This window comes from Letharia lupina (assembly GCF_014066315.1).
Source record: "Letharia lupina isolate WasteWater1 chromosome Unknown contig_11, whole genome shotgun sequence".
In the NCBI taxonomy this organism is placed as follows: Eukaryota; Fungi; Ascomycota; class Lecanoromycetes; order Lecanorales; family Parmeliaceae; genus Letharia; species Letharia lupina.
In genome coordinates this window covers 601,200-613,315 of record NW_023502980.1, presented here as the reverse complement: position 1 = coordinate 613,315, position 12,116 = coordinate 601,200, and the positions used below count along the sequence as shown (strand labels likewise).

Below are 12,116 nucleotides of genomic sequence, written 5' to 3'. Positions count from 1 at the left end.
CACCGAACTCAATACCCTTCCTCTGTCCATCCACCTTCAAAATGGCAACCGAAACCCGCACCGAGACAGATATCGCCGACTCCATGGGCCGTGTCGGCATCAGCCCTGAGAATGGGGACGAAAACCGTCTCGGATCGGATGGAGAGCCAGCACCAAGAACTGATGAAGAGTATGCCCAGTCTCAACTCACTCTCCGTGCCATTGTGTCCTCGAAAGAAGCCGGGGTCATCATAGGTAAAGCAGGAAAGAATGTGGCGGACCTTCGAGATGAGACTGGTGTCAAAGCCGGCGTTAGCAAGGTGGTGCAGGGTGTGCATGATCGTGTGCTCACGGTCACTGGCGGATTAGATTCCATTTCAAAGGCATACGCTATTGTTGCCAAGGGTTTGCTGGAAGGTGCTCCACAGATGGGGATGGGTGGAGTCATTTCTTCGAACGGAACACATCGTAAGGCTCCCCCATATCGATGCTATACCGCCACTGTCACCTCGTACACTGGCTGTTCTATATCTCTACCATGATAGCTAATGATCGTTTCTACAGCCATTCGTCTGCTCATCTCTCACCATCAAATGGGTACAATCATTGGTCGACAAGGGCTCAAGATCAAGCAAATCCAAGATGCCTCCGGTGTCCGAATGGTTGCCCAGAAAGAGATGCTACCACAGTCAACCGAGCGAATTGTTGAGGTTCAAGGCACGCCAGATGGCATTCAAAAGGCTACTTGGGAGATTGGAAAATGCTTGGTCGATGACTGGCAACGCGGGACAGGGACTGTTCTCTACAACCCTGTCGTGAGAGCAGAGGCCGGTCGTGGAGGTCCTTTGGCCGGTGCTCCCGTCGGTGCACCGCCACCCTACAATGGCAATCGCTCGTTCAATCGCACTGGTAACGGTGCCGACTTTAGCGATAACAACGCTGGAGGCTCATACAACCGCCGTTCAAACTCTGATGCGGCAAATCGTGGACCTCCTACTACGACAGAAGACGGCGAAGAGATTCAGACGCAAAACATCAGCATTCCTTCCGACATGGTCGGTTGCATAATTGGACGCGCTGGAAGCAAGATTAGCGAAATCAGAAAGAGTTCTGGTGCCCGCATATCCATTGCCAAAGCCCCTCACGACGAGACCGGAGAGCGCATGTTCACGATCATGGGCAGCGCCGCAGCCAATGAAAAAGCTCTGTATCTGCTTTATGAGAACCTTGAGGCCGAGAAGATGCGTAGAAGCCAACAGCCTCAGGACTAGATCCAGTACTGGAGCTGTCATCTCCACCGTGAACATCAAGGTTGCTCTGGTTTGCATATAGCCAGGTGCACATCCGCCACGCTCCGACCCTCGCATCCCACGTCTCCGACTCGACAGTTCCTTTCCATTACACTTCTATCCATCCCTACCAAAAGTTGACTCGCTTCACTCTCTGCCATGGACACGTCCTTTCACGACACACTATTACGACCTCATGATCCTTTACTACCTTCACGAATCATCATGGCTTTCACAGCGTGCTTTGACGACTGATGAATTCGCTTGCTCAACACCAATCTTTCCGACTCTACGTCCTTTCAATGCGATGATACCAATTTCATCTATGCTCCTCCACTCCTTTCACACACCCAAGCTCCACAAGCAGCCTCTATGAGACCTCCTCGACAGCCATGCTTTGATACAGCCAGGATTGTCTTCCTCACCTGCTTGACTAGCCTGTACCTTTTTCTCTATCGACCTCGTCCGGTGGCAAGGGAGCTGGCTAGAAAGCTGCAAAGCTGGCAATTAGATAGGCATTAAATCCTACTTTTCACGTGGCAATCGACCCAATTGCTACCAGAGGGAATGCTACCCAACATCATGACTGCACTTCTCTATGTAAAAGAAAATAACAAGCCGTAAAAGTGCTGCATAACCGGGGTTCTCAGTTCTCACAAGGACATTGCCTTTTGAATCGTCATGCTGTAGAGCAAACAACGCCAAGCTATATGGAACCGCTGACGTATCGGAGACCCTCCGCCCAACGATTTATGGTTTTCAATGTTTTTGTCGATATACAATCGCCCAATACTCAAACATATAGATAATATGCGAAATAAATAGATACCTTGTACGCTTGTTTCTATGCACCAGCTGGTGTATGCTTAACGCCTCACAAGCCCCACTCTCCATTGACGCGAGCTTAAGAGCTGTCTCTTCCTGCATACACGCGCCTGCCCGTCTGGGATTCATGCAACCTTAAAAAATCTGCATCTCTCTGGCCAAGGTAGCGGACGCTGTATGCAAGCAGCGCTCGCGTACCATCTGAGCCAGAGGGGACGCACTTTTTATCTTTTGAAGCATGACCGAGCTGGACTTGCACCTTGATGGTACGTCTCTCAGCTTACATATGCTAGATGAGAAGGAGCAACAAATCGGCACATTCAACTACCTTCTCAGTTTGCTTACGAAGCTTACCACCTTCGTTCGTTCTGTTCACTAACGCTTTTGTCTTTTCTAGCGGACTCGGGCATACGACACGTCGTCTCACAGGAGGAAAGAACAGAACAAGCACTGGATGTACTGAAGCTTCCAAAGAACAGAAGTACTGGGGACCTGCTCACAGGTGCAAGAAGACCAACAGAAGATGGGAAACTACGGGTCTCCTTTGATGCCGGATCTGCCATTGGTGACCCAACGGCCAGATCCCCCATCATGTCAGATCACGAGCGTGGACTTGGGATATCAGGACTGCGGCGAATACGCCAGCAGCCTGCTTCTCGAGCACCATCGCACCCTTCATCACCATCCACTTCTTATACACTCCCTCCAAGGTCTTCCTCCATGACAGTGGATTCGTCCACCTCTCGAGGATTTACAGGGGGTGCACCTTCTTCACCCACGCTGAACTTCGGAGAAGACCTGTCACGGTTTCCTTCCGAATCTCTGCATTCATTCTCCTTCACCCACCAGTCCGAAGGTGCGCTCCACAATCGTCAGAGTGTGTTGAAAAGAGCTATAGATTTTATGCGTGATCGACTAGGCTTTGGTGTAAACCATCCGGGTGTCATGACCGCGCAGGCCAAAGTCAGTGGTGATGTGGAAATTCAGAGCATGGTGGATCTCTTGGTGCGGGCGAACATTCTCGGTTCTGACTCACAAAACAATCAGAATGCTCGGCAACTCCATGGCCCAATGACCGGACCAGCTGATGTGGAAAAGAATGTGTTCGACAACGCCTTTCTCGCGCGGTCTACGAGTCCAGAAGCACTTAGAATACGGTCATCTGTAGATAAGAGCTCACAGCAAACGGGAGACAATGAAATCTTAAGACCTGGATCAAGCCAACCAGAGCCTTCACTAGCTAGTGCAGCCTCAGCTGCTGATCCAGTGGAACCTGAATCACCATCTAGTGCTTCACCCATTCTAGAAACATCTCAGGTTCCAACAACCGGCATGAAGCGTACATACACAGACCTGTCACTCTTGAACCTACAAACGAGGCTTGTGGAGACGCTTGCAAAGCCGTATAAGGCGAGCGACAGTGCTCATGAAAGCCTTGTATCTCCAACGCCATTGGCAGGCTTCGTCAACGCTCTTAACACTGGCATGAACACCCCTTCCTTGGTGCACGGGCATAACAACCGATGGGTACCCGCTGCGCAGGCTGTGTTCACTACAGAGACTTCCTCCCCCTGGACGATTCTCCTCGCAAACGACCTTGCATGCCTAGTCTTTGGAGTGACGAAAGTTGAGTTTAAAAAATTGAGCATGCTCGAGGTCGTGAGGGAAGATCGAAGGGCGTGGCTGGAAGAGAAACTCAAGTCTCCGGGCGCAGAGGCGACGGCCAAGGCGCGTCAAGCCGGTAGCAAAAGCGCAAGGACAAGTCCGAAATCAACAACCTCCGTCAAGATGGGTAGGGGTGTAACTGCACAGCTTCTCAGCAAGCCTCCATGGCGGCAGCAAAGGGCTCAGACTGACGAATGGAAGACGAAGACGTCAAGAGGTGCACCGTATCATCCTGCGAATAAATCCCGCGGTGTTCTATTGTGTGGGGATATTGTGCCGATACGAAAGCGCAACGGAGCCACGGGAGCTGCAAGCCTGTGGGTCAAAGAGAAGCGAGGCGGTCTCATATGGGTGCTGGAGGAAATTGCGGAAGATATTGCCACCCTGAAGCTTGATGCGGATTTGCGTGTGACGGGATCCAAAGGAGCTACAAACGTGATTTGGGGAAAGTCAGACGTTTCTGCTGGAACAGAACTACAGCATCTGATGCCACACATGCCTACAAAAAGCAGCTCAAACGGCTCAACAATCACGAGTAGAACAGGCTTTGCGAGTAATACAACCGTTCAGTATTTTGCGGCTAGAAGTGATGACAGCATAAACATCCCTATTTCGGTCACCATGGAGCCTGACCACGAAACACTGCGGGTCTCGAGCTTCCCACACATCGCCGGTATCGTGGTCGTCTCTGCTTCGAACCTAACGGTCATGAGCTCCAACTCAGTCTTCTCAGCGGCCCTTTTTGGCGAAGCCGAACCCAGCGGTCAAAAGATCAGCGAGCTGATACCGCAGTTTGAGAAAATCCTTGAAATATTGATCGAGGAGGACAACGTGAACTTGGTTGATGGTATTGTCGTACCAGAGCACAGCTTCCGAAGAGCGCGAGCCCTGGTGGCTCTACGTGAAGGCAACGAAGATGCTGCAGCCATATTTCTACGGCCACAAGGACTGATAGCTCGTCATCGAGATGGGTCAGAGATTAACGTTGACGTGCAAATGCGTGTTGTACGAAGCGAGAGATCCACGGTCAATGATGTTGTTATCGAGGAAAAGAGCGAAGACAGCGATTCGGCGAGCGAGGAGTTTGATCCTTCGGAGATTGTATATGCTCTATGGATTACCTATTCGCGGCAGCTTCACTCCGCACTTCTTCCTGGTGGCTCAGCTACACCAAACCTCTCGCGACCTGGTACGCCACACCAACCCTCTCCTGGTCAAAATAGCCGGTCGATTACTCCAGAGCAGATTGACCGAGAAGACATCAAGCCAGAAACTTTACCCACAACGTCACTCACACAACAAATCAAAGAAGCGGCATCCCAGCCTATCTCCGAGAGTCCGTCCAAGCATGTCGTGATAGAGCCAGTACCTCGTGTCTCCACTTCCAAGGCGAAGGATCTGCCCAAGAAGAAGAAGAAGATATCAGATTTCGTCGTTCTCGAAGATATGGGCCAAGGCGCGTATGGCCAGGTCAAATTGGCCCGCTACGCCAAAGCCAATGGCAAGAAAGTCGTCCTCAAATACGTGACCAAGCGCCGCATCCTCGTCGATACATGGACCCGAGACCGCCGCCTTGGAACAGTTCCACTGGAAATCCACGTCCTCGACTACCTGCGAAGAGACGAGTTACGACACCCCAACATTGTCGAAATGACAGACTTTTTCGAAGATGATGTCAACTACTATATCGAAATGGTACCGCACGGCTTGCCAGGCATGGATCTCTTTGATTACATTGAGATGCGATCAACAATGGATGAGGCTGAATGCCGAAATATTTTCTTGCAGGTGGTGGACGCATTGCATCATTTACACACCAAAGCACTCGTTGTACACCGCGATATTAAAGACGAGAACATTATTCTGGATGGCGAAGGAAAAGTCAAGCTCATCGATTTCGGTAGCGCGGCATACATCAAGAACGGCCCCTTTGATGTCTTTGTTGGGACAATTGGTAAGTTCTTTCTCCGTTTCGACCTGCTCCTATCCCACATGGCTAACGGTGGCTTTAGATTACGCAGCGCCCGAAGTCCTCCAAGGTAAATCCTACCGCGGCAAAGAACAAGACATCTGGGCCCTCGGCATCCTCCTCTATACACTCGTCTACAAAGAAAACCCCTTCTACAGCATTGACGAAATACTGGATCACGAATTACGCATACCGTGGATCATGTCGGCCGCGAATATTGAATTAATAAAACAGATGTTGGATAGAGATGTCGACAGGAGGCTGACCATTAGTCAGGTTAGGGATGCCGGATGGTGTAGGGAGGTTGGGGACCTGTAATGGTTCAGGAGAATGGTGATGGGACGTGTGGGTTTTTGGCATAGGCGATAGATGGATTGGGAAGAGGGCGAACGTGATTGCATGGCCGGTGATACGAACGTTCTGCTGCTTTGCACACTGGTGCAGAGAATCTTTGGCATTTTCATTTCCTCTGAAGCGACAGCGAATTTGGGCCTCTCGGGATATTTTGGGGCTTCGGCATTGGCATATTAGACGTTTACATCGATACCCACGGCACAAGATAAAACAAAAGATGATTGGTCAATTCTCCGGTGGACGATTTAAACCGGATTGGAATGTTACATCAGTCACCATCATAATGCGCTTGCTGCACCTTTTGATGCTGTTTTAAAAAAAAACAAATGGCATTGAACTATGCAAACATATGTAGAACGCTGTATGCATTCGAGGGTCATGATGATGTCCCGACCATGGGCAGGTATCGTCAATGCGCTTCATGTTTGAATCGGGCCAAAACACTGTCACTTTGTTGCGGGACATCCTCATCCCACCTCCATCCCCCCACGTCTGCTCGCCGGCCTCTCATCTCTCAGCGGAAACGTCCACGGAACAGCTAGGGGGATGATAGAGGGTGGATTTAGCCGCTCGTATGCATTTCATCCCGGGTATTTCCGCAAAATTGTGGTGCTAGGGCTGGCCATGCTGGCTAATTGATGCCGGTTGAATCTATATAGCGGAGACAAGATGCACCTGATCGCAGGGAAGACGGCCCTCGAGCTGGGCTCGAGTGTGCCGAATGATGACCCCTCTGGATCGTGAAAGCTGCGGTGACAGTCCTTGGAGCTGTCGACAGCTGGCTTCGTAGTCATGATGTCCCGGTAGTAGAGCATCATGTCTCATGCGTGATCTTTCATAGGCACATTGTGTAGCGTGCCCCCAGCCGCCTATGGTGGTGGTGGTGGTGGTGGTGAGAAAAATGTTGATGCAACCTGAGCGATCTTCATATCATATCGAAGATACTCCTCGTAATCGGGGCCTCGCCAATCGGATGCGGACTCCTAGGATCCTCCTCCTTTAGCCCCGGGCTCATGAGACCTTGTTCGAAGACCGACGAGCCCGCTAGATCGCCAGCAGAAGTGCGGTGGAAGGGACTAGCTGTGAACTCTGCAGCTCGGGGAGAGAGGAGCGAGGGAGTCTGGGGGACGTCGGGATCGATTGCTCGCGGTGATGGCTGGGCATTGGTCAATTGTGGTGGAGATTGGCCCTGGCGGAGAGGTAACTGGCGTAGTCCGAGAGGGCCTTGGCGTCGGCTTAAGAGGCTGCTGAAGCCTGCTGGGAGGGTGGGGGAGGGTGTTGATACAGTGGCTGTTGGCAGGATGTGTGAGAGCGTCATTTCTGTCTCCTTGATTGCAGGACTAGTGGGTGATTGGAAGCGTAAATTTTCGGTAACCAATTCCAAGAACCTTGGCGGAGAAATTAGAGCAGATTCTTCTTTGTTGTCCGAAGTTTTGTCCGAATCGCTTGCTTCATGCTGTAGTTCCTGTTTCATCCCTGCCACAGGTACTGCCCCTTTCTCACCGAATGATTCATCGAACGACGGCAGTGACATTGTAATCTCAGGACCAAAGTTCATCTTCGGCAGAGACATGTCAGTGGGATTGCGTTCATTGTTGGCTAGATCCTTGGCAACTTCCTGCAGGTCATTGGCCACCCCTCCCACAGGCGCTGGTGCTTCTTTCTCTTCGATGCCTTCGCGTTCCATTGTTGAAGGCGAAAGTACCATTTCGGTATCTGGATCCGAGATGTTTGGGGGGGATGCCGAGGTAGGGAGAGGTTGAGCATAAGAGGAAACGGCGTCACTTTCGGGCGCAGGCGACCTCTGGCCTGGAGACCATTGCATATCTGGCGGCGCTGATGACGGACCTGGTGTGATGTCGCCTGAAGAGGTTGGCATAAGCTGAGCTGAGCTGGGTGGACTGAATGAGCTGGACCGTGTATCACGTCCTATCTGGGATGGTGCACTCAATGACTTTTGTGGCGGACTTCGAAGTCCAGAAGAGGACGGTAGGCCAGAGTCTGAGTTAGGATTCACAGTGGCGTTTGGGTTTGAGCGCCCAGATCCCAGAGCTCGCCATGCATGCCAAGCTGCTGTTCCCATGGGATGCGTCCTGATCAATTTGGCCTTGAACTCCGATAATTGATATATTAGATTCATATTTGGCCCGATCCATCTACTTCGAAATTTGACTGCATCATAGGCTTCTTGCACAGTGAGCTGCGGATTCTTGTATAGTCCGTATGCAACAACAAGACTTGCTGATCGGCTAACTCCGCACTGGCAATGCACTAATACTCTCTTATTTTGCCGTACTCGATTGTCGATGAGCTCACATAACCTCAGCAAATCATCCACTACATTAGTGTTGTGGTCCCAAGGAACATGGATGTATTCAGGCTCCGGCCTGAATGCCTTTGGTGTGCCCGGCGCCGTCGTTGAAGCATCTTCTATTTGCGCCTCAAGTGCAGAGGCGAAGGACTTCTCCGAGACCGCAGTCTGCGGTTCTGGAACGCTATCTCGGCCAGCGAGGTAGGCGTTGTCTGCATTCGGAGCTCCTTGTATCTCTGCTCCTTCTTTTCGAGGTTGTGCGTCCTTTTCTACTGCTGCCAAGAAAGGGTTCAATACTTCTCGCGCAACGTTCAGAATGACGTCGAATTCTCGCGCTTCGACATGGCTGGGTTCGAGATAAAGGTACACGTGCGGATCATAGATGCACACGGGCCCTTGTGGATATGCGGGCGACTTGACTTCTTGAGAGAGCGGAGGCTCATAGTCTGTCTCTTCTTGCACATGATCGAGTGTCTGCCTTGTGATTGGAGAGGATGTTGAATTATCGAACGAAGACAGAGGCGAAACACTGAGCGGCGGTCGTACTTTGCCTATCCGGCCACCGGTAGTAGAGGGGCGGCTAGACGTCGCCGGAGCGGCGAACGGCGGTAATCGCATGCCGCCCTCAGGGGCGACGGTTGGAGAGAATAGCGCGCCATTTAACGAGGTTTGTAGCAACCGCAAAGTCCGAATCTGTGGATCTGATGGGCTTTGAAGGGCTGCGCTCGGCCGATCCTGGCCAGAAGTGCTTGAATCGGGGGTAGTGATCATGAGCGGGAGAGTGCTTGGCTTTTTTCTAGGCAATTTGGGCGGAACAATGAATGCTGGTGTAGGTGGAGCGGAGAATGCATTGGTGGATGCTTGTGGCGGGTTCGAGGGTCCTAATTTTGGAAGCTGGAGCCCTGTGCGATTTGACGCAGATGTATTCACCGACAAGTTCTTCATGTTGCGCATTTTCTTGTTCGGTGAATCTGCGCGCTCCACTCCGGGTAAGGTTGGAAATGAGCTCGAGAAAGGGTCTCTGCACTCCATTTCTGCTTGATTATTCGGTACCGAGTTCGTTCTCAGGTTTTTGAATGATGTAAGAGGTGAGGAGGAGTCTGGTGTCTCGGGAGGCGAACGAGGCGAAGGCTCTGTGAGAGAAGACCCCACTGTCGATATCGTAGTTGTAGGAGAGGACTCTGTGGATTCAAAGGTCGAGGTGGAGTCTCGACGAATTGTAGGAGGAGCAGGTTGGGCGATGTTTAGGGGCCTTTTTGGAGTCCTGCCCTGTGAAGTGGTCGCCGCGGCGTCACCTTCATTTGTTTCTAACCTGTCCGGGCCGTTTCCAAACACAGACATAAACGAAGGTAAGGATGCCAGAAGCGACTGTGAGCTTGTTGCCACCGGCATACTTGAGCCTGGTGAGTTTGTCGGTGAGCACCTCTTTGCTGACGAATAGTGTTGGTGAGACCCATATGCTACCTCAAGACCAAGGGCTCCCTTGGAGGGAAAGACATTACTATTACGGCTCGTTTGAAAGTCGGGAAGCGAAGTATGAAGGCCGTCGACTACAGACACAACGTCAGTACAGATCACAGAGGCCATCATGGTGATGGGGCCATGCCAGACGAGTGAAATCGCAAGCAAGCCTGGGAAAGTGGATGAAGATGTGAATATTAGAAATGGGAGGTTTGCCGCTGATCTAGAATGGTGTGTCTTGCATAAAGAACAGTCCAGTGTAGGCAAGCCAATCAGATGTCCAAAGGCATGAGATGAAAGACTAACCCTAGACTATCAGCGAAGCGCTGGCTTTCCCTCTCTCCCTGGATGTGTGATTGGCGACTTGAGTTGTGTCTGCCTTTGGGCTCCCACCCTTGATCTGCTCTTCACCCTCCTACGCTGGGAGTCTTGTGGGGTTCGTTCTGAGGCGGAGTGTTGATGATGCCTAAGCGCCTGGGGTCGATTGCGATGAGTTCTTGGTGTACCAATCGTCAATGGGCGCACCAGCTAGTGGAGTGTGAATTTATGAGGATGGAGAGGCTCGGTGGAAGTGAGAGGGCGAGGGCGAGGTTCTTGTCGCCGTGTGGTTTCCAGCTGGCCAATGAGGATTGAAGGTCTGTTGGTGGGGAAGTCAGCGCTTTCGTCCTTTTCGGCTTTAACCAATCACTGCGCCTTGTCCCTTTAGCCGCCCAGACAAGATGCACCCTATCACTTTTCGACATTCCATACCTTACTATGAAAGAAAGTCGAGCGGAAAGGCTTTGGAGGATGGGAGAAGCGATCTTTTACCTACTTGAGAAGGTGGTGATCTGGAGAAGGAGGTGGAGCAGTGACGTCCATGTCCAACGGTCGAGTCCAAGGGCAGGATTTAAACAAATTTAAGAGGGGGGAAGATGAGTGGCGAGCCTGGTCACGGCGCCGATATCTCAAACAATATTCACTTATTACCGTATATTATTAGTAACTAACTGCAAATGGCAAATGGCAACCGAGTGGGATTATGGGATACCTATTGGGATACAATAGGGGGTCTCGTAAAGTAGTGAATAATGTCCAAGGATGGTGATGTTTGAGATATTCGTCTCGAGTCTCCGACTATTCATGCCAGTCATTTCAATTCTCTCCCATCATGTCCCAAGCCATCATGCTTTCTGGCGACGGCAGAACAATGATAATCCTCAAAAGTCGGTGGCATCATTGTCTGCTTTGGAGCTGCCGTGTAAATGACTGTCCAAAGATGCAAAAGATGCAGCCGTCCAGCTGATTGTACCTGCCCTGCAGCGAACAGAACAAAGAATCCCCCCCCCAAAAGAGAAATGCCGGAGCTAGATCGCACGGGTACTAGTACCAGTTTCAGATTTATTTATAGTTGAGCCGCCCTTTCTAGCGCCACTCGACATCCCGCTTTGCCTATTCTGATCCCTACTAGTACTACCTTAAGCCACGGCCACGCATGCATATTACTTTAGTCCACGATTGAGTGCCTCTCGTTTCATTTCATTTCGCAGTAAGCTATATTGAAGATAAAACTCCTGGAACAAGACGTTGGCAGCATTGTCTATTGAGTGCCTTGCCAGTGGCCCAGTAACTGACATGCCTTGGGCTAAATCCGTTTGAATCGCAGACTGTCGCTTGCTATCAGGTACCGAGAAGAAAGATTCGTCACCTTCGGAGTTGCTCGGTTCAAGGGAATCGCACGGAAATCACTCTTTTCTCCTGATAATCCATTGGCTCTGCAGTACACCGTTCCTGCCACCATACTGCAATTTCCTGCACAGTCCCGCATACAATATGTCTGAATCTATCCTCGTTATCCTCTGCGGCAAGTCGCCGGTCGTTGCTACAGCCGTCAAAGCAAGTCTCCTACCCGAGTATCAAGGTGAATTACTTCATCTCAATGCACTCTTCCCCCCCTGAACAATTACTGTAATCCATGTCATCATGTCTCCCGAAGCCGGAGCCTCTGAAGCCCCTTCCATCCCTCAAGGCAAGACCCCACCGGCTAGCGACACGGAAAATCCTGGATCAGAAATTATTCCAATTCGGCTGGTGCTGTGATTACGGGCAGTGCGTGTGACAATAAGGCGATATTGGAGTTACGCGATACTCACAAAAGCAATGCGCCTGTCTCATTTCGCAAGCGGTCTGACCTTCTCTTCGGAGAGTGGCCTGATAGGTTTCTTGGAGGAAGCAAGATACCGGAGGCCAGGATGAGAGCAGCGGCGATGCGAGTACTCCAAAA

General features: G+C 51.2%; 3 protein-coding genes across 3 annotated transcripts; 2 read left to right on the top strand and 1 right to left on the bottom strand.

Annotated features, from left to right (window-relative positions):
- Window positions 1–41: 41 nt before the first annotated feature.
- Window positions 42–1,250, top strand: HO133_000744 (uncharacterized protein; the record flags this gene model as incomplete). Its single annotated transcript, XM_037291681.1, has 2 exons — window positions 42–447; window positions 544–1,250. The coding sequence occupies 2 exons, from the start codon at window positions 42–44 to the stop codon at window positions 1,248–1,250; spliced, it is 1,113 nt and encodes a 370-aa protein (XP_037152043.1).
- Window positions 1,251–2,331: 1,081 nt separating this feature from the next.
- On the top strand, window positions 2,332–6,045 carry HO133_000743 (uncharacterized protein; the record flags this gene model as incomplete). The annotated part of the gene is made up of 3 exons (XM_037291680.1): window positions 2,332–2,359; window positions 2,491–5,712; window positions 5,771–6,045. 3 exons carry the CDS (start codon window positions 2,332–2,334, stop codon window positions 6,043–6,045), a joined length of 3,525 nt encoding a protein of 1,174 aa, XP_037152042.1.
- A 961-nt stretch (window positions 6,046–7,006) lies between these two features.
- HO133_000742 (uncharacterized protein) lies at window positions 7,007–9,784 on the bottom strand (the record flags this gene model as incomplete). Its single annotated transcript, XM_037291679.1, has 1 exon — window positions 7,007–9,784. One exon carries the CDS (start codon window positions 9,782–9,784, stop codon window positions 7,007–7,009), a length of 2,778 nt encoding a protein of 925 aa, XP_037152041.1.
- Window positions 9,785–12,116: the final 2,332 nt, after the last annotated feature.